Here is a 20,573-nt window from a genome sequence, read left to right on the forward strand (position 1 = left end):
AAATGTGGTCCAGTGCCAATAAGAAGGCAACTTAAGAGCATCCACAGCCCTTTACCGTCCTCCTTCTCCCCTTAGCTGCACCTCCAAGTAATCCAAGCCAAACAGGCCTCAACATCAGACTTGCCCCAGATAGCTCCCACTGGGACAGGTCCCTTTCCTGGTCAGATAGGCTGAGTGGTGGATTATTTTTAGAAGAAATCAATTTCTACTTGGAGACCAAGAGCCTCTCTTCTCCCTACTCCCAACTTAACATCTGAAATGCCCTTAGAAGCCCTTTGTAGCAACTGACGTGGTTTCCAGAAGTGTTTGGAATAGCTGTTTAATTGAATTGCTCTATTCATCAGGCAAATCATGGTAAAACATAGTCTCCTTCTTCTTGCTGGGGCCCTAAAGATTTTAGAGGGCAACTGAGGATTGGCTGGGAGGGTGGCAGAGCCCTCTGGGGTAGGCAGAGAGCCCAATCAAGCCTGTTGTGTGTCCCAGATGGTCTAAGACAGCACAGTCCAAAAGATACTTCTGTCATGATAGAAATGGGTATCTGCTCAATATGTACTCACTAGCCACTGTGGCAATTGAGCACCTAGAATATAGCAAGTATGGGTGATATAGCCACTGGGTGGCTCAGTTGGTTAAGCATGCGGCTCTTGATTTTGGCTCACATGATCTCACAAGGCAGGCTCTGTGCTCACACAGGGAGCTTGCTTGAGATTCATTTTCATTCTCTCTCTGCCCCTTGGCCTCTCACACATGCATGCTTGCTCTCTCTCAAAATTAAGTAAACTTTATTAAAAAAAAGAATATAGCAAGTATGACCAATAAAGTAAATCTAATTTGGTTCTTAAAAATTAATTAAACAAGGGACGCCTGGATGGCTCAGTTGGTTGAGTATCCGACTTTGGTTCAGGTCATGATCTCATAGTTCATGAGTTTGAGCCACACGGCAGGCTCTGTGTCTCCTTCAGATTCTGTGTCTCCCTTTCTCTCTTCCCCTCCCCTACTTGCAAACTCTCTCTCTCTCTCCCTTAAAAATAAATAAATGTTTAAAAAAGTCAATATTAATTAAACTGAACTTAATTTCACATTTTTAAATTAATTTAAGTATAAATTTAAATAGCCACACCTGGTTAGAAGCAACCACAGTGAACAGCACAGGTGTAAAGCTGCCATACCCGGTGCTTTCCAGTGGGCAGTAGAAGGGGTCATGTTCAGTGCACACCCCCTGGCTGGAAGGCTATCAGGGGGGTATGAATGACCAAAACAGGTCATCAGAATTACATATGTACATTCATGCCTTTGTCTGGAGAGAGAGTCTTTTGCTTTCATTAGAAGCAGAAAAAAATCGCTGATCTCAAAAATAAAATAAAATAACTCCTTGATCTGCCAGATACCAGTTACTTCTTCAGGGATGCCGGCTTTGATCCCAGAGTATAAGGTTTCCCTGAAGTATCTCTACGGTACTTTTCATTGTGGCAATTGAAATAGTATAAACTTTTATGTATACACACACACACACACACACACACACACACACACACACAAACATACATATGTATATATATATATAATGGTATATGTATAATGTATATATATATAATGGTAAAATCAGGTACTTGAGGGCAAACATACATAATTTTATAAATACTAAAACCCACCTTATCTCACTAAAGGATAAGTCCATAAATTAAGCAGTAACCAGATCTGCTTTTGCTCATTAATAAATCCCCAGAGCCCAGCATACTACCTGGGACATAGAAGACAGGCACTTAGATTGGGTAGATTGGATAGAGGGATGGATGGATGGACGAGGGACAGATGGATAGGAGGCAGGCATGCAAAGATAAATGAATAAACAAATTAGCAAACAAATTAAGGACATATTTTATCCCAATAACTTTAATTCTCAAAAAACAACCAAATACCCCAAACTGTTGTGGGCTGTGGGGCTAGATCACTAGAGGCTGCTGTCCCAATCAAACCATATAGGCTCTGTTCCCTCCTCCAAAGAGAAGGGCTCTCTCCTTTCTCAACCATAACATGCTGCTTGCCCCTCAATCTAGTGTTCATTTCATCTCCAGCAGACTTCACTGCCTAAAAGTCTACTTTCCCCACCAGACTTCTGGAAGGAAGGGACCTTTTTCTTCTCAACTTAGCATCCCACAGCCAGTGCCACTTCCATCCTGCAGAAGTGCAAATATGTTGGTGGACATAGCATAGGCCTGTCCACTCTTACCCTGAGCCAGCTTGGCTTATTCACCTTCATTCTTCCATCCTTACCACTCTCAGTCAGGGTAAGGCTGTTAGATTAAGCAAGTGAAAACATGGGACACGTTATAACATGTGAATTTCAGATAAACAATGAATCACTTTTTTAGTATAAGTATATCGCATTCAATATTTGGGCACACTTATAGTGAAAAAAAAGTTCATCTGAAGTTCAAAATTAACTGGACATCTCCTATATAATCTGGTGACCTCACTCCAGGGCCTCAAAGGTAGCAGATAACCTGTAAGTAAGGCATGTAGGTGGTGGGGGGGAGAGAGAGGAATATGAAGATAAATGACCAGCCCTGTATTATCCTAAGGCTTCAAGTACGTGTAGAATGGGCAGTTACTGGGTTATTTGTGGACTCTCACCCGCAATGCCATGAATGAGCCAGCTCCCCCACGCTCCACAACATCAAAGAGACACAGTCTCTCCTCCAAGCACAAGTCCTTCGGCTCCTGTGTTCCTCCCCCTTCCTCCTGCCTCCTGTTCAGGGCTGCTTTGCCCTGGTGTGTGCCTGAGATTGCCCATTCCCAAGGATCTCGCATAGATTCACTCATTTAAGCCTCACAACAACCCTAATGGGTGGGTACTATTCAAATCTTCATTCCACAGATGGGAAAACAGAACCTAAAGAAGTTAAGGAGCATTTCCAGAGCTATGAGGTGGTAGACCCAGTAACCAGTCCTAGGCAATGCATACCCAGGGCCCAAGCTTCAAGTCATTCTCTAATAGAAAGCCCAGTTGTGCGAGCACCAGTGACCAGAGATGGAGTTAGCATTGCCATTTGTTCTTCCTCTACATGAGTCATCATATTAAAATCAGTGACCCTGATAAATAAGAAAGGCTTTCTAAAATGAACGCCACTAAAAGTCATCGTGTCATGAGTTCTGTAAAATGGGTTCACAAAGATGTTATGCTTGGCTCAAAGGTTAAATTCTGAAGAACCCTTTCCAAACTGTATCTACAGGGTAGTGATGACCCACGTGGAAAGGCCTGGCCACACTCACATCTAGAGCCAGCGCATCTCACAAGCTGCTCCATGCTGTGCATCCCCTCCCGACACACAGGAAATAAGCCCTCCAGGCAAGGAAGAAGTAGGGGGAGCAGCATTCCTTTCTTGTGAGGTTCTGTAACTAGGGAGGGGATGGAGGAACAGAACAGAAGGGTAGGGGAAGAAAAGCTCTGATTTGAGAGTTTCCGCTGGCTCTCAGACTCCCTCTGGCTCATCAATGAGTCCTTTCAGGGTTCCCTCTCCCTAACTAACTTATCATTTCCTGTCCAGCACACTACACCCATTGATGGGATATCAGCAAATCCCACCAGTTTATGCCAAGGAGCCTGGACAGCAATGAGGGAGGTGAGGAGAAGAAGAGGCACAAAGGTAAGAAGTGGCTTTCCATCCCATATTACTGGATTAAGAAAGGATTTACTGTAATACAGGAAGCTGGCTCACCTTTGACTCATCTCATTGGTAGAGTGATAAGGACAACGGGATAAAGTCAGGTACTTAAGGGCAAACATGCAGGCCTGGCCTCTCCAAGGTGACTCACCACCAAAGCCTGCAAATGACGCTTGGACCTTGGTTGTGAGGGTGAGAAGTAGGTGTCTCTTCTTTGTGTTTTTATTGGCCTACACTAGGCTTATAGCCCTAAGGAAGAATCCAGAACCTCTCAGTTTTCCCTTCCTGGTATTAGAAGAGTTGCTGTCCAACTCACATTGATTGTGCCTTGTCTAGTGCCTGACTCTGATACAGAGGCATAGACCCCCTAGTGGTCACATCGGTGCTATGTGACCCTCTATTCTGGGCCACCCTGCTTGGTCCAGGATAGGGCATGTGACCAGAATCAGGCCAATCCAAGTCTTCCCTGGGATTTTCCAAATTGAAACAGTCAGTCAGAGACAGTCTCTGGCGTTGGGAACTACAAGATATGAAATTCGAGAGCTGTTGACAGACCAGTTCCTCAAGAATCTGAAGACAGTAGCCAGAGAGAAGCAGAGAGCAGACAAAGAGAGAGCATCTGTGGTTTTAGATGTTCTTGGAGCCCACTGCCTCACTCCCCTTTTCACCTTGGCCAACTACATGACTTCTGTGGTATACCCTTCCAACCAAATCTCCTTTTTGTCTGAGCCAGTAGGAGTGTAAAACTATCACTTGTAATCCAAAAAGACCTAACCAAACTAGTTAGCATCAAGGGAGGTGTCTGCAGTGGAGCGGTGGAATCCACAGCACCATCCCCCTACACCAACATGACTGTGTATATTAGAGTCACACACGTCATACACATGTACAAACAGGGCAGCAAGAGCCTTATTCGGCCAGCCAGACACAGAGGTATGCCCAGTTTGTGTCTGTAGTTCAAGAAAGTGCTTATTTTCTGTTTCTGTCTATCCTGTGTGTTTGCTTTTCTTTGCCTGCAATGATGTGGTGACTTGTGTCTCACCCTGGATGTTTATAGATACATGTCTGCTCATGCACACAGTACCCATGGCCATCCTCCCGCCTCTCCACCCTGGTTTCCTAACCCCCAGGCAAAGGAGGGTGACAAAGCTTGCCGGTTAAGACCATCAGAGGACGCCAACAAAGCCCTGTGCCTGCCTGCAACATTCAAGACTGAGCCAAACCCAGCTAGACAGGCCAGGTTCCCTCCTGCTCTGACCTGGATGCTGAGCCTGAGAGCTGTGACAGGGGTTCTCTGGATGAGTAAGGACATGACAGGGCCAGCCCACCAGGGACTCAGGCCACAGTGGGTGGAACTGAGTACCATCTGAATTCACACCAACTCACCTGCAGGTCAAAGAACTTGCTGTACCTCCGGTAGATGGTCTGGGACGTGGAGTCGGACCAGGTCACGTTGATGATGTACACCTGTGGGGAAAAGGGAAGCGCAAGTGAGTGGGTGATTAAGGCTGAGCTTCAAGTTGTACCAGGCATCATTTAACATGACTGTGGGTGCACCATGGCCACGGCCATTCTCCTCATCTTTGTCCCCAGGGCCCAATGCAGTGTCAGGTACCACACAGATGCTACACATGTTTATTTAAACACATACACACATACAAACACACACACACACACACACTCACCTAGAAAGACATCTGATAAACTGCTAAGGATGATTATTTTAGGAGAGTAGGGTTACGAGTGGTCTTAAATTCCTTCATTTCATTTGTATGTATTTTATACAACAAATACAAAATTGGGGATGTCAAAAATGTCCACTGGTTCTTAAACTTCACAGTGAATCAGATTCTACAAGAGGCCTTCCCAAACTGCAGATGTTGGGGCCTGGCTCTGAAATTCTGCATAAGGAGACCAGGGGTTTCAGGGCTCAAGCATCTACATTTTTTTAAGGCTTATTTTTAGAGAGCAGTTTTAGGTTCACAGCAAAATTGAGCAGAAAGTACACAGAGTTCCCTGCCCTCTCGCACCGCTTGAGTGATACATTTGTTAAAATTGGGCATATATACTTTTTTCCCTCCAAGATTTTATTTAAATTCAAGTTAGTTAACATATAGAGTAATAATGGTTTCAGGAGTAGAGTTTAGTGATTCATCACTTACATATAACACCCAGTGTTCATCCCCACAAGTACCGTCCTTAATGCCCATCACTCATTTAGCCAACCTTCCAGCCACCCCACTCCAACAACCCTGTTTGTTCACTATAGTTAAGAATCTTTCATGGTTTGCCTCCCTCTCTTTTTACCTTATTTTATTTTTTCTGTCCCTTCCCCTATGTACATCTGTTCTGTTTCTTAAATTCCACATATGAATAAAATCATATATTTGCCTTTCTATGACTGACTTATTTCGCTTACCATGATATACTCTAGTTCTATCCATGTTGTTGTAAATGGCAAGATTTCATTCTTTTTGATGGCTTAGTAGCATCCCATTGTAGATGTGTGTGTGTGTGTGTGTGTGTACCACATCTTCTTTACCCATTCATCAGTCAATGGACATTTGGGCTCTTTCCATAATTTAGCTATTGTCGATAGTGCTGCTATAAACACTGGGGTGCATGTGCCCCTTCGAATCAGCACATCTGTATCCCTTGGATAAATACCTAGTAGTGCAATTACTGGATCACAGGGTAGTTCTATTTTTAACTTTTGAGGAACCTCCACAACATTTTCCGGAGTGGCTGCACGGGTCTGCATTCCTACCAGCAGAGCAAAATGGTTTCCCTTTCTCCGTATCCTTGCCAACATCTTTTGTTTCCTGAATTAATTTTAGCCATTCTGACAGGTGTGAGGCGCTATCTCATTGTGGTTTTGATTTGTATTTCTCTAATTATGATGATGTTGAGCATTTTTCCATGTGTCTGTTGGCCATCTGAATGTCTTCTTTGGAGAAATGTTTGTTCATGGCTTCTTCCCATTTCTTCACTGGATTGTTTATTTTGGGGGTGTTAAGTTTGTTAAGTTCTTTATAGATTTTGGATACTAGCCCTTAATCCAGTATGGCATTTGCAAATACCTTCTCCCATTCGGTAGGTTGCCTTTTAGTTTTGCTCATTGTTTCCTTCACTGTGCAGAAGCTTTTTATCTTGATGAGGTCCCAATAGTTCATGTTTGCTTTTGTCTCCTGGTACCCACACTTTTTAACAAACCGCCTCTGCTATAGTTGAGGACCCACCCTGAAAAGCACTTCAGGCGACCATAAGCAATTCAGAGATGTGCAATTCATCCATGTATCCCTACACCTCAGCTCAGGGCAAGGCACAGAGCAAAGCAGGTGCTCAGAAAACATTTTGCTGCACTCAACAATCAAACTGGCCCTCTGGATGGGAGGCAGATTTGTAGAAGAGATGGCAGCATATGTAAGGTTTTTGAACTTGTCTGAAATGAAAGCATTTCAGGACCCAAATCTTCATGTCTCCCCCACTTCCCAATGCTCAAAGAGGCTCTCCAAGGCTGCTGCATCAGGCGACTCTAGAAGGCTCACTGACCCAGGACCTGGGCAGGCCTGCTGGCTAGAGAAGGAGAAGGTCCCCTGCCACATAATCTGGCCTACTGTCCTCACCATTTCTGTCCCTTTTACCGAACCCACACCAAAGACACACCCTCCTGGGGGAGGCCTCAGTGAGAGGCAGGGGCCCCTTCACCCCCTCAGGACTATCCTGCTGAACTTCCCCTCTAGTGTCTGCTATGAGCTCTCTTGGGTTAAGGGACAGCACGGAGACCCCTACCTTACTTCCTCCCTCAGAGGAGACGCAGCTGTGGTTCCCTTGCCAGGGCACCATTCACAATCTCCTGGCAAGCATCATAAAAACTCAGATTCTGGGCACCTGCCTAGTGATTCTCATTCAGTAGGTCTGAGGGGACTCCACCAGTGAGAATAAAATGGCCAGAGAAGCCAGGGTCTCAGCCACTATGAGACAGAAAAAATGCTGGCAAAGAGAAGTAACATTTAGATCCCCTGGCGTCAGGGTGGATGGACTCACCAGATGCCTGGAGCAGAGCTGTCTTAGTCTGTTTGGGGTGCTGTAAGAAAATACCACAGACTGAGTGACTTAAACTTATTTCTCACAGTTCTGGAGGATGGAAGTCCAAGATCAAGATTAGACCCCTTCCTGACTTGCACATGGTCAGTTTGTTGCTGTTTCCTTACGTGGTGGAGAGAGGGGGCTCTAGTCTCTTCCTCTTCTTACAAAGGCCCTAATCCCACCCCTGGGGCTCTATCTTCACGTCCTCATCTAAACCTTATCACCTCCCAAAGGCCCAACTATCACACTGTGGGGATTAGGGCTTCAACACACAAATTTGGGGAAACACAAATGTTTGGTCCACAGCAAGGGTTTTGCACTCAAGGATATCAGGCTTTATGTCTGGTACTCAGTTAACATCCAAGCCAATGAGCCCTGAATCCTCAATCCCTTCTCCTCTAAACGGAGGTCTGTCACAGAGGTGGCCTTGTTTAGAGCAGTGTTCGTTTCAAAATGAAACTGAGCAGAGGGCCATAGAGCAAAGCAAATAGTGAGTGCTGTCCCCATGACATGGGGCTATTTGTGACATGTTTTATGTGATCCTGATAAGAATGAACATAAAGTGAAAGGCCATACCTATCTTCACAAACCCAAAATAAACTATTGTTTATTATTATAATAAATAGGGCTGTGCTTTGCTTTCTATCATATAATAACATACATCTTATGCAATAAACGATAGAAACCATTTAGGTAATTGTTCCTTCAGGCCAGCATAGCATAAAATTGTTGATATGCATTAGCTCATTTAATCTATGAGGTAGCTACCATTGTTATCTCCAGTTTGTACAGGAGGAAGCCAAGGTTCAGAGAAGCTATATAACTTGCCCAAGGTCACACAGCTAGTACAATATAGAGCAAAGGATTTGACTCAGGTCTGGCTGAGTCCAATCACCATGCTCTTTACCACACTGGACTGTCTTCCTATATTCAAATTCAGAAGAGTGTGGGGTTTTTATGTTTATTTATTTTTGAGAGAGAAGCAGGGGATAGGGGCAGAGAGAGAGACACACACAGAGAATCTGAAGCAGGCTCTGCAGTGTCAGCGCAGAGCCCAACACAGGGCTCAAACCCATGAACTGTGAGATCATGACCTGAGCTGAAGTCAGATACTCAATTGACTGAGCCACCTAGGCGCCCTGTGAGTGTGGATATTTAAATAAAACTACTTAATCAGGATTGAATGACATCTTTCTTAATAAATCTCTGAGTGGCCTCAAAAGTCTGTGGACCCCTTGTATAGTAGATGACCCTATAGGATCATAGGGGAGTCATGTCAGTTCTGAGAGCCTGAGAGCAAGAAGAGACAGAACTTGGGGCCCAGACAGAAGTCAGTGGTTAGGAATGCTACAAAACCAGACAAATGCAGAGGAAGCCCTCATACACAACTGGCTTCATTGATGGTGGCCGGATGTTCTGGGGTTTTCACTGGGGTTATAACCCACCCCATCCCCCCTGCTGACTCCCAGCTCCTTGACCCCTAAGTCCTGCCAGCCACATCTCCCCTCCTGCAGGTCCTGGGCTGGGAGCAGATGTCCTATGTGGCCAGGTGCTGACTTGCTGACCTCTGCCTGGGCAGAGGCACTGTAAGGAGGCCCCAAGTGGCAGTGCCTTCCCAGGAGAGAGCCTACAGGCCATTAGACAGCAGTCTTTCTCCCCAGCCAACTAAGCGGGGCCTGGAGGAAGGGCTTAACTGGGGCTTAACATGACCCATGCTCCATCCTCTCAGTAATTAGGGGCTTCCCTTCACCGCCCAAGAAGAATTAATTATAGGCTCACAGCCTCTGGTGGCTGGGAGGCCTCTCCTTCCTCAGAGGAGGAAACTCAGACCCAGGATGGTGACTTGCCAAGGAAGAGGCACACACTCTGGCATCAGCCACACCTGGGTTTCACTCTCAGGACCTTCCTTATTAGCTGTGAGACCTCAGCCCAGCCTCTCGGGCCTTCAGGTTCCTCTTCTACTCAATGGGCACAAGCTTTGGGGCCGCTGGGCCCGACCTACTAGGCTGGCTACTGTGGCAGGTGTGCTCAACCTATTTGTGCCAGAGCTGGGGCAGGAGCCCAGACCTCCCAGTTCCCAGGCCCAGCGCTAACCAGCACATGGGAACACACTCCCCCCAAGCTCCCCCACCCCTTGCAAAAGTCCTTTTGCTTCACAGGGAGCTATCTCTAACCCCTGACCTGAACCCGCACCAAAGACAAGCCCCCTGGAGAAAAAGCAAGAGGGCAGAGTGGCAGAAGTCGTCCATGCGACCCTTGCCAGCCACAGCCACCAGGCTGCAACCAAGCCGTGCTTCCCCTCAAAACACATTTCTTTCCTTGTTGGGCAAAGGAGTGCTCCTGCTAACATCTTGCCTCCCACTTCCCATGCTCTGAGCGAACACTGGGTGACTCGTGTGCAGGGGTGCAGAAATGAGCCCCCCACCCCAGGTGCTCCCAAACTTTTAGGATTTACCAGAGGCCCCCAGCCTCCCTCCTGGACAAATGCTCTAAATCCTGAGTTAGGGAAATGGTCAGAGACTCCCCTGAAAATATAAACCCAGAGATCCGAGGACAGTCTCCAGACCACTTTCTTTCATCTGGGCAGCCTCTTTCAAAGGCTCTGCTTTCTTACAAACCTTGAACCTTTTAGATTATCATTCCAGATGAGCAATGGATATGCAAAATTCCAGCCCAACCCATACACCCCCCTCCCCCACCTCCACCCCCACATTAGAGTTTCTTAAGCCTCCCTGAGCTGGCTCTAGCAGCACTGGAAACCCTAGAGATAAACCCCAGAGAAAGAGCAGGTGGAGGGGAAGGGAGACAGGGCAGAGGTCATCTGGGAAAGCCAGCTCTGTTTACTGGGCCTGCGTCAGGGGCCTAGATAAACTCTCGTCTGCTGCGGGAGCAGACGAGATAACATTACCCAGCATCTGGTTCTCAAGAAAGGTTTGCAATTAAACATCCTGCTTCCACACACTTCACTTGGGGTTATGTTTCCCGGGTGGAGTTTCCCTTCCTTCTGGATTAAAAGAAAAACAACAACCATGGATTCTGTTTCCCCCATTTCTGGCCGTTTCAGGCAGATGGTCGGCATCTTGGAAGGCCTTGCTGTCGACCAGCAACCTCATTCAGCTTTTCTTGGAGAGGAAGCTCCTGAGTCGCCTGTTCACCTGTCTCCCTTACCGTCCACAGAGGAGGATCTCCACCACAAACACTACGGAAACTCTCGGCAGACACCGGCATGATGCCCTGGTCTAACCGGCCCACCCACTCTGGACCACCTTCCATCTGCTCAGCTCATCAGGCCCAGAAATATCTGAGACTACTGTGGCTTCCAGGTCTTGCTCCTTTCAAAAAGAAAACAGCCATGATGCAAATGACACTCACAGCTCAACTCCAGAGCATGGAGAATGAAGCCCAGCCCAGTTCCTATGGAGGACTATAGGCTGTGACCAATGAATGATGCAAAGATATGGCCCAACCATTCTTAGAAGGCCTAGACTTGCCCCATGTTTAATTAGAAAATGTCAGTAAGGGGCGCCTGGGGTGGCTCAGTCGGTTAAACGTCTGACTTTGGCTTAGGTCATGATCTTGCGGTTCGTGGGTTTGAGCCTTATGTTGGGCTCTGTGCTGACAGCTCAGGGCCTAGAGCCTGCTTTGAATTCTGTGTCTGCCTCTGTCTCTGCCCCTCCCCCACTGAAGCTCCATCTCTTTCTCTCTCAAAATTAAATAAACATTAAGAAAAAATTTTTAAGTGCCAGTAAATACCTAGTGCTCCCTGTGCTGACAAAAAGTACAGGGTTTTTTTTTCATTTTTCTTAATGTTTATTTATTTTTGAGAGAGAGAGACAAGAGCATAAGTGTGGGAGGGGCAGAGAGAGAGGGAGACAGAATCTGAAGCAGGCTCCAGGATCTGAGCTATCAACACAGAGCCTGATGTAGGGCTTGAACCCATAAACTGTGAGATCATGACCTGAGCTAAAGTTGGACCCTTAACTGACTAAGCCACCTAAATGTCCCCAAAAAGTACCAATAGAAGCAAGGAGTTAGGAAAAATGGAGGAAATCGTATAACTTTGTGGCACTGTGGTCTAGTTGACTAAGGAAGGCCTTATTTTCCCTGGACCCTTGCCAGCTGCCCTGCCCTCAGGCCAAATGGAAACTCAGTGACAATCTTCCTTCACAAGCTCACACTACAGTCTATCAGTTGGCTAAGACTAGGGCTGTTGCATACAGCTGTACAAGCTGTTCACTGTCCAAAGATGCCCAGCCAAGGGGACGAGTAGGGGCTGAAATCTAACCCATACTCTGCACCTCAAACTGTGTTGGCTAGAAGCTTTAAGGGAAGGGGTGCCTTATTCTAATGCACACACAGTGGGTCTGGCCAGGACACAGCACCCTGTTCCCCTCAGTGGGATGTCACTACTCTTTAGGACCTTGAGGTCACAGTATTTCCTTAGGACCCAGGTCTTCAGCTTCCTCCAAATCTTCTAGATGGAGGGACACTTAAGGTTTGGAACTGACTGCCAAAGGATTTGGCCCCCAAAGTCTGGGAGAACGCAGCCAGTAAAGGGGAGTTTATGTCTGGGGACATGATGGCTGCTCCGGCTTCTGGCTGGAGCGGTTCATCATGCCAAGTTCCCCGAGAAGATGGCGCCAGCCTGTCTAAGGTACCAATCCACTCTAACCTTCTATTCAAAGGGCCCCACGTATGACGTTCTACCCCAGGGTGGGGAGAGGTGGAACATAAGTCCCAAATTAGGCCAGACTGATTCCCGAGGTCCAGACCACTTGGCAAAGCAGAGGACCCCAGGGCTTTGCCCCCACCAAACGCTGGGCCGATGCCCCTTTTCCTCCCTGCATGGGCCCACAGAAACCCAGAGTAAACAGTGAAGGCCGTAGTGTCAAAGGCACACCTTGACAGCACCCAGGCAGGAAGCCCTCAGAATCCACCATCTGACCTGGATCCACCGGCCTTGAACATCTGTGTCCACCTCTTGTGCTCACAGTCTATTTTTCACAATTAACTCGTTCTTATATCTGCCTTCATTTGCTAATTGTTGGCTCAGAACCACCCAGCACTGGACACATGCTGTGTCCCTGTCTATTTAACACACCGAGTATGTCCCTCCCAGCAGCAAGGGCAACAAACATCTTCCCTGGCAACCCTGGAGTCCCTAGACCTGCCAGTTTGCAGGACACACCGAAATAACGACTGACCCATAGATCTACTGAGTGAAAACGCAGGGGCGGTGGGGGCGGGGGGGAGTGTTGAGGCACCAAAGAGGTCATTAGCAGCAAGTTTTGCCCCAACCCTAGAAGCAAATCCCCAGTGGCCAAGGATAGACTACAAATACATCTGGCTCAGCGCAAGCATCTTTGCCAACCTAAAACCCAGTCGACAAAATCAAGTTCAATAGCCTGTGGCCACTTGGCTAAGGTTTCTGAGCACTCTCAGGGTATGGCCCTATTATGATTCCAACCTCTTCCCTAGTGTGGGTGTTTGTTCTTGGGGTGAGGAGGATGGTGATGCTGCAGATTTGGGGAACAACCACAACCTGGAAGCCTGGACTGGGAGGGTGACCCCTGCCCCAGCATGCACACGCACACGTGGACCACAGGGTTCATGACCAGGTGGTAGAACCTTTCCAGTCTTCAGGCCACCCTACTCCAGGCTCCCTCTGGGCCTCATGTCTATGCACCAGTCACAGTAAACGCAGCTGAAGCCACCCCAGGAAGGCTCTGGGAGGTGCAGGCGTGTGCAAGAAAGATGCTTGTCCCAGAACTACCTATCCGCCAGTCCCCAAAACATAGCCACTGTCACTGCAGGGCCTGCATTAAATGGCCCTCCTCTTGGACAAAGGGCTTTTTAAAGAAGTTTGGCAAGGGGACAGTCAGCAGGCTCCTGTACCATATCAAACAACTTCAAGAGTGTTTTGTGGGTCCCCATCACATTCAGTGTGGGTGCCTGCTGCTGTCGGCATGGATCATGGACCGTGTTTGTATTTAGCTTGGAGGGCAGTGGGTAGTCAAGAAGGTCTAGAAAAAAACCTCGATATTGCTTCTACCTCCACTTACTACTTTGCAAGATGGGGAAAACAGTAGTTACCTCACTTTTGGGCAGTTGTGAGGATTCAGTGAGTTAATCCTGTACTCCCCACTAGAATGGAAGCTCCCTGAAGACAGATTACGGTATCCTAATGCTCAGCATGATACTTTACGCCAAAGAGGTGCTCACTTAAGGTCCCTTAAGTAAATCAAGGAACAAAACAATCAGCCAATGTTGATATGGTACTTACCTGGTACCTGGTTTTGTGCCAACCTAAAAATGAGGCAAAGTCCTTGACCTCCAGGCTCTTATAGCTCAGCCAGACAAACCAAGTAGGGAAACTGTGCACAGTGGAGTCATGGAGTGCCAAAAAGTGAGGCTCAGCAAGGACCAAAGGTTGGCACCATGGAAAGGAAGACAGCCTTGAAAGCATTTGAAGGAATTAAATTTTAGCTCTAACATTTCTCTGCTGTGAGGGCTTGGGCAAGTGTCTTAGCTTCTCTGAGTCAGGGTTTCCTTAGCAGCAAAGTGTGGTTTATAATGGGAGCTTCTCATTAAATGTAAGGATGGACATGAGGTGCTCAGCACAGGACCTGGCACACGGCAAGCACCCAACCAACATCAGCTATTTAGATACCCAGGAAGAGAGAAGGCATAAACCAACTTCTTTCCCTTTGCCAGGAGACATGGATCATGACACCAGGAATTGGAAAAGGAAGTGGGAAACAGGGATGCAGATGGACGAGGACGAACACACACACAGTGGCAGAACCAGCACTGGCCTGGGAAAGCAGAAAGCACAAACATTAACTGCTGCCTAGAGCCGGGAAAACAATGGCCATCCTCAGGGGCACCCTGCTGAAAGCTTGGGCAAGCTGCAGCAGGACTCTCTGGGTCGGAGGCTTTTTTTCTTCTTTATTTTGTATTTCCTGCAGGGAAATGAGTGTCTAAAGTTGGAGCTCCCAGGATTTACAAACCCTACATGGACCTTAAAAAAAAAAAAAAAGAAAGAAAGGTTCAGCTATCCAAGTTCTGTCTATATAATCACCAGAACTAGGAGGGAAACAGCAAGAAGGGTCAGTTTTTACGACCCTTTTTCTTAGATTGGTTTCACTGGGAAGAACAGGAATCACCACACTCACTTTATAGAGCACTTAGTACATTTTAGGCCTTGCTGAGCATTGATTCAGATGATCTCACTGAATCCTTAGGATTTTATGAGGCAAAGATTGTTATCATCTTCAGCCCACAAATGAAGACACCTAGAGAGGTAACTGGTCTACCTAGCTCATGCTGGCGGCAGGTCACAAAGCTCGGCTTCCAATGAGGCACTGACAACACAGTCAGACCACGTCATCTTCCTTCCGAACTACGCCAGACAGCCTGGAATAAGGCAGAGTCCCTGCTGCAAGGGTTTGCCCTCACGGTTCAATGTGCTGCTCTGTCAAGGGGTTGCTTCATCTGTGGGTGATCCATTAGTCAGTACTGAGGACACCCATGCGGGAGGCTGGTAAGGAGGCCTGAGTGGGGACCAGCACTCTATCTTGCATGATTTGAGTTACTCAGAGTAACTCAGATGAAAAGTGCTTACTCTTTCTGAGCCTTTCACTCCCCATCCATACGACAGGGGTGCTAATAACTGCTTCACTGTGAAGATTAATGAGAACACAAGAACCACCACCAGTGGCTGGGACACTGCTCAGTAAATGTGACCTCCCTGTTCCATCTCCTCCTTCAGAATGCCAGGCCTGGTCTTTTGCACTTGGAATTTTAGCCTCTTCCCAGGAAGTTTCTCGAGGCACCAATTAGCCCTGGGTCTTGAACCCACCTTGGATTTCTAGAGCTCTGGGTGTGGTCCCCACAGCATGCTTTCCAGAGTCCCTGAGGGCCCACGGTCCAACCTTTGTACGTTCCTCCCTGCAACTGTGCCACCACCCTCGGGTCCCAAGCCAGCTTATCAGAACAGACAGGCCTGACCACCTTGCAACAGTAGGTGCGCCAATGGAGAGGCAGCAATAGGCAGTGGACATCTTGGCTAATGCCTAGGAGCCCCAAGAGGTGGCAGTGTGCCCAGACTAGGGGAAAGAGGCTCACCCTACTATGAAAATCGAGAAAACCTCTAGACGAACACTGACACTCAGGAGCTAGAGTCCTGGAAACCTTAAACAAATGTTTCCTCTCCTGAACCAAAAAAAAGGGTCATGCTCCTGGGCTTTCACGGGTTTGGATGTAGCCCAGTGGGTCCAGGAAAGGGTTAGAAATGAGGACTCTCACTCCACACACTCTCAAGTCAATGACTGACCTGGGCCGGCTGACCTGGACACACACATCCTGCGAACGTGCCCCACTCCCTCGTCACACCCTGGACAGCAAGGCAAAGGTTACCACACACAGCTTGGTTTCCCCTTCCTGGGAAACAGAGCAGCTGGGCAAGGCCAGAGGCCAGCGGCCTACTCCACACATAGCGTGCAGGGGAAATGACCCCAGTGCTTCCTCCCCACCATCTGACACACTCACACCTTCCTCTCTGCTGTGCTCAGCAAAGCTCAACTTCTGACACAGGGCAAATAGCTGTCATTAGGACTTTTGTTAAAAGGGACAGAGTGGAACAGAGTGGAATGACTGTTTTGTAAAGCATTCTGGTGATCTCGATCTCAAACTTGCAGTGCCCTTGACTGAGTAATTTCACCTCTAAGAATTTATCCACACAAGTGTGTGTGTGTGTGGGGGGGGAGTGTGCATATGTGTGTGAGTGTGTCTGTGTGTTGCATTTATATATATAAAGATGTTTATGGCAGCACTGGTTGTAAAAATAAAGAGAAAAAAAGGAATACTGAATGTCTAGTGATTTTTAAAATGGTCAAATAAATTATGATTCACACACCCGCTAAAGAGAAGGTGGAGCTGTGTCATTTTGGTAAAAATGTCCACAGTACACTGAGAAAAGAAAAGAAGAGAGATTACAAAACAGTATATATATATAATATGATTAGATTTATTTGGGGAGATGGGTGTGGGGGGGATTGTGTGAGTGCACACACGTGGACATTTGGAAAGTCTAGAAAAAAATACAACAAATTGAGAAGTAGTTATTTGGGTTAAGAAAAACAGAAATGAAATAATTTCACTTTATATGTTTCTATCTTGTTTTATTCTGAACATGTATACCTTTCATAATTTAAAGCAAAAATTCCATCTTATAAAATAATTGTGTCTTAGCTCACGTCGGCTCCTAAATATTCTGCTAACATCCAAAATTTGCTTCTTCTTGGGGAGCTGCAGGGGGTTTCAGTTCAATGTTGAGCCCTTGAAGCCAAGGTCTGCAGCCCTGTGTATACAATCACCTCTGAGTGCTTTAAAAACCTGCCTCCCAGGCCCCATCCTACATCATTTAAATCGGAATCTTAGAAGGGAGGACGGACACTGGTAGTTTTCAGAGCGCCCCAGGTGAGTCTACTGGTTGTTACAGGTTGAGAACCACTAAAGTGAACCAGTACCAAAAATACCAATGAACTAGCTGAAAGAAATACTCATTAAATAGAAAGCAACATGATAGTGTAATTTGTACTATGAACAGTCAGCTCTGCCTTCAAGAGGACTAGTGAGAGAGTTTGTAGTCAGTGATTTTTCTGAAAGTTCCACTGACAATTTTGGAATTCACCAACTTAAATGGGGAAAAGAAAACAAGGGGCTCATTTGTTCTGAGCTATAGCTGTGCTTCGCTTTCTTTGGCAGCCTGTGACCATCCTCCCCTCCACAGAACCTACAGCAGTGCCTGAGGGGTCAGAGCCCAGCCCTTCTTGGCTCAAGGAGGAACAGCTGACAGAATGAGAGGGGCTGAACCCAAACAAGGTATTTAAGGGACATACGACAGATGGTCTCATAAGCAACTATGATTATAGGAGGTTCAACTCCTTAAGGAAGGTCGTGGGTGACGAGTACAAATTATAGGAAAGCAGTCTTTGCCTAACGTCAGAAAGACCCTTCCAGCCAGAGTGGCCCAGGATGGACGAGGCTGCATTACAAAGGAATGGGATGGTCAGAGTAGGAGATGAGTGACCTCCTATCTGTGACATTGCTGGGAAATCCCTTCCCATTCAGCCCTCCAACCTCCCACTGTATGAGGCCAGAAATGCAAAGTCTTAGCAAAATACACTGGGAATGCCCTTCCTTTAATAGAAAGTTTTCCGCTCTCAACAGATGTGGCCTGAGCACCAGCTGAGTGCCGGGCTCTGCACTAGGTGCTGGACATACAAGCAGTGGGCCAGACAGTCTGTGTTCATGGAACTTGCATGGGGAGCATTAGGCACACATACAATCATTTCTGATGGTCTGATGAAATGGAGTATAGTCACAGGAGGGGAGATGGCTACTTTAGATACATGGTCAAGGAAGGCCTTTCTCAGGAGTGGATGTTTGTGTTGAGACCTAAATGTAAAGGGCAAAGCCCTCTCACCAACTTGAGAGGTGGGCGAGACTTCAGCATGATGCAATCCAAAATTGGAAGGGAACCCACCCTTACATCATATACAAAAGTCAACTCAAAATGAGTCAAATACCTCCATGTGAGTGATAAAACTATAAAAGTCTTAGAAGAAAATATAAGTGCAAATCTTCATGACCTTGGACTAACGGTTTCTAATATATGACACCAAAACATCAATCAAATAAATTGGGCTTCATCAAGATTTAAAAGTTTTGTGCTTCAAAGGATACCATCAACAAAATGAAAAGACAATCTAGAGAACAGGATAAAATATGTGCAAATCATGTATCTGATAAGGGACTTGTATCTGGAACATATAAAGAACTCTTACAACTCAATAACCCAACTTAAAAGTGGGCAAAGGATCTGAGTAGACTTTTCTCTAAACAAGATACACAAATGGCCAATAAAAACAGGAAGAGATGCTCAACATGACTGGCCATCAGGAAATTGCGAATCAAAACCATGGTGAATTACCGACTCCCATCTACTTAGGATGGCTATCATCAGACAGAGAATAGTAAGTGTTGACGAGGGTATAGAGGAATTGTAACCACCACACACTGCTGGCGGGAATGCAAAATAGTGCAGCTGCTCTGGAAAACAGTCTGGCAGTTCCTCAAATAGTTGAACATAGAGTCACCATATGACCCAGCAATTCTATGCCAAGGTATCTGCCCAGGGGAAGTGAAACTCACATCCATATAAAAACTTGTGCACAAATGTTCACAGCGGCACTGTATTATAAAATATTATATATGAGGGGCACCTGGGTCAGTTACATGTCCGACTTCGGCTCAGGTCACGGCCTCATGGTTTGTGGGTTCGAGCCCCATGTCAGGCTCTGTGCTGACAGCTCAGAGCCTGGAGCCTGCTTGGGGTTCTCCCCCTCTCTCTGCCCCTTGCCCGCTCATGCTCTGTCTCTCTCTCTCTCTGTGTCTCTCAAAAATAAATAAACATAAAAAAATATATATATATATATTATATAATAACCAGAAAGTGAAAAAACCCAAACGTCTGTGAATGGAAGAATAGGTAAATAAAATGATGTGTTACAGTCATACAATGGAATATTATTCAGTTATAAAAAGGAAGGAAGTACTGACATAGGCTATGACATGTCTAAACCTTGAAAACATTATGCTAAGTGAAATCAGCAGACACGGAAGGCCACATTTTATATGACCCCACTTATATGAAATGTCCAGAAGAGGCAAATCTATAGAGACAGTAACAGATTAGTGATTGCCCAAGGCAGTGAGTGGTGGCATTAGGAAAATAGGAAGTGACTGCTAATAAATAGGGTTACTTTTTAAGATGATTAAAATTGACAGTGGTGATGGCTGCACATTATTTGTGTATATACTAAAAACCATTGAACTGTATGCTTTAAATTGGTGAATTACATGGTATATGATTCTGTCTCAATAAAGCTATTTTTGAAAATAGTAGAGGGGCACCCAGGTGCCTCAGCTGATTAAGCCTCCGACTCCTGGTTTTAGCTCAGGTAACAATCTCACAGTTATGAGATCGAGCCCCGTGTCAGGTCCCACTCAGGGTGGGGAGCCTGCTTGAGATTCTCTCTCTCTCCCTCTCTCGCTGCCCCACTGTCACACACTCTCTCTCAAGAAAAAATTAGAAACAAAATAATAAAACACACAAAAAACCCCACAATGCTGTTAAAAAAAAAAAACAGAAAGGAAAAGATGTCACTCTTGGTTAAGAAGTTCTGGTCAGACGGGCTCCATCGCTCCATCCTCTCAGCAAGTCTAATTCCTTCAAGGACTAATTGGGACCTGCTGCCTCCTAGAAGCCTCCCTGGACTGCCTCAGCCCTGATGCTCCCTCTGCCTCATCTGGTACACAGCAAGCTTGTGTAGGTGGGGTGATGTCACGTCCTTTGGTCTTGGAGAAAACTAATCCTGGACCTCTGGTCGCCCCGATACAGGCCACTAACACTGGCACACAGTAGGTGTGCCTGGCTTAAAATGTACCTTGTTTCCCAGTCTCAGCAAGAAGAAACAGGTTCTCTTTCACAGATTACTGGAAAAAACTGATGCCAGAAACATCCTGCTCCCTCTGCCTAGAGAGCTCGCTGGCCCCGGCAGAGCCTGGCGTGCAGTAAAACTTTCCCAATCTAGCAGCAACACTGGGAATACCGTCAGCTCCTGTTTGGCTTCCATGAAAGAGAAACTGCACTTAAAATCTGCTAACCTTGCTCAGATGTTGGAAGCATCCACAGACAGTAAGTGCAGAGCTCGGTGAAATCTGTTCACCTTCCCAAGAAACATGTTTCCTTGT

At 46.5% G+C, this 20,573-nt stretch overlaps 1 protein-coding gene across 2 annotated transcripts in view; it reads right to left on the bottom strand.

Moving 5' to 3' along the window:
• SH3PXD2A (SH3 and PX domains 2A) overlaps positions 1-20,573 on the bottom strand; it is a 231,348-nt gene that overhangs the window by 171,778 nt on the left and 38,997 nt on the right. For both annotated transcript variants that reach the window (XM_029932517.1, XM_029932518.1), the window contains exon 2: positions 5,052-5,132. In XM_029932517.1, the coding sequence (XP_029788377.1) occupies positions 5,052-5,132 (81 nt within the window). The remainder of the gene's footprint in view (positions 1-5,051; positions 5,133-20,573) is intronic.

The sequence above is a fragment of the Suricata suricatta genome, chromosome 2 (genome assembly GCF_006229205.1).
Source record: "Suricata suricatta isolate VVHF042 chromosome 2, meerkat_22Aug2017_6uvM2_HiC, whole genome shotgun sequence".
NCBI classification, from domain to species: domain Eukaryota; kingdom Metazoa; phylum Chordata; class Mammalia; order Carnivora; family Herpestidae; genus Suricata; species Suricata suricatta.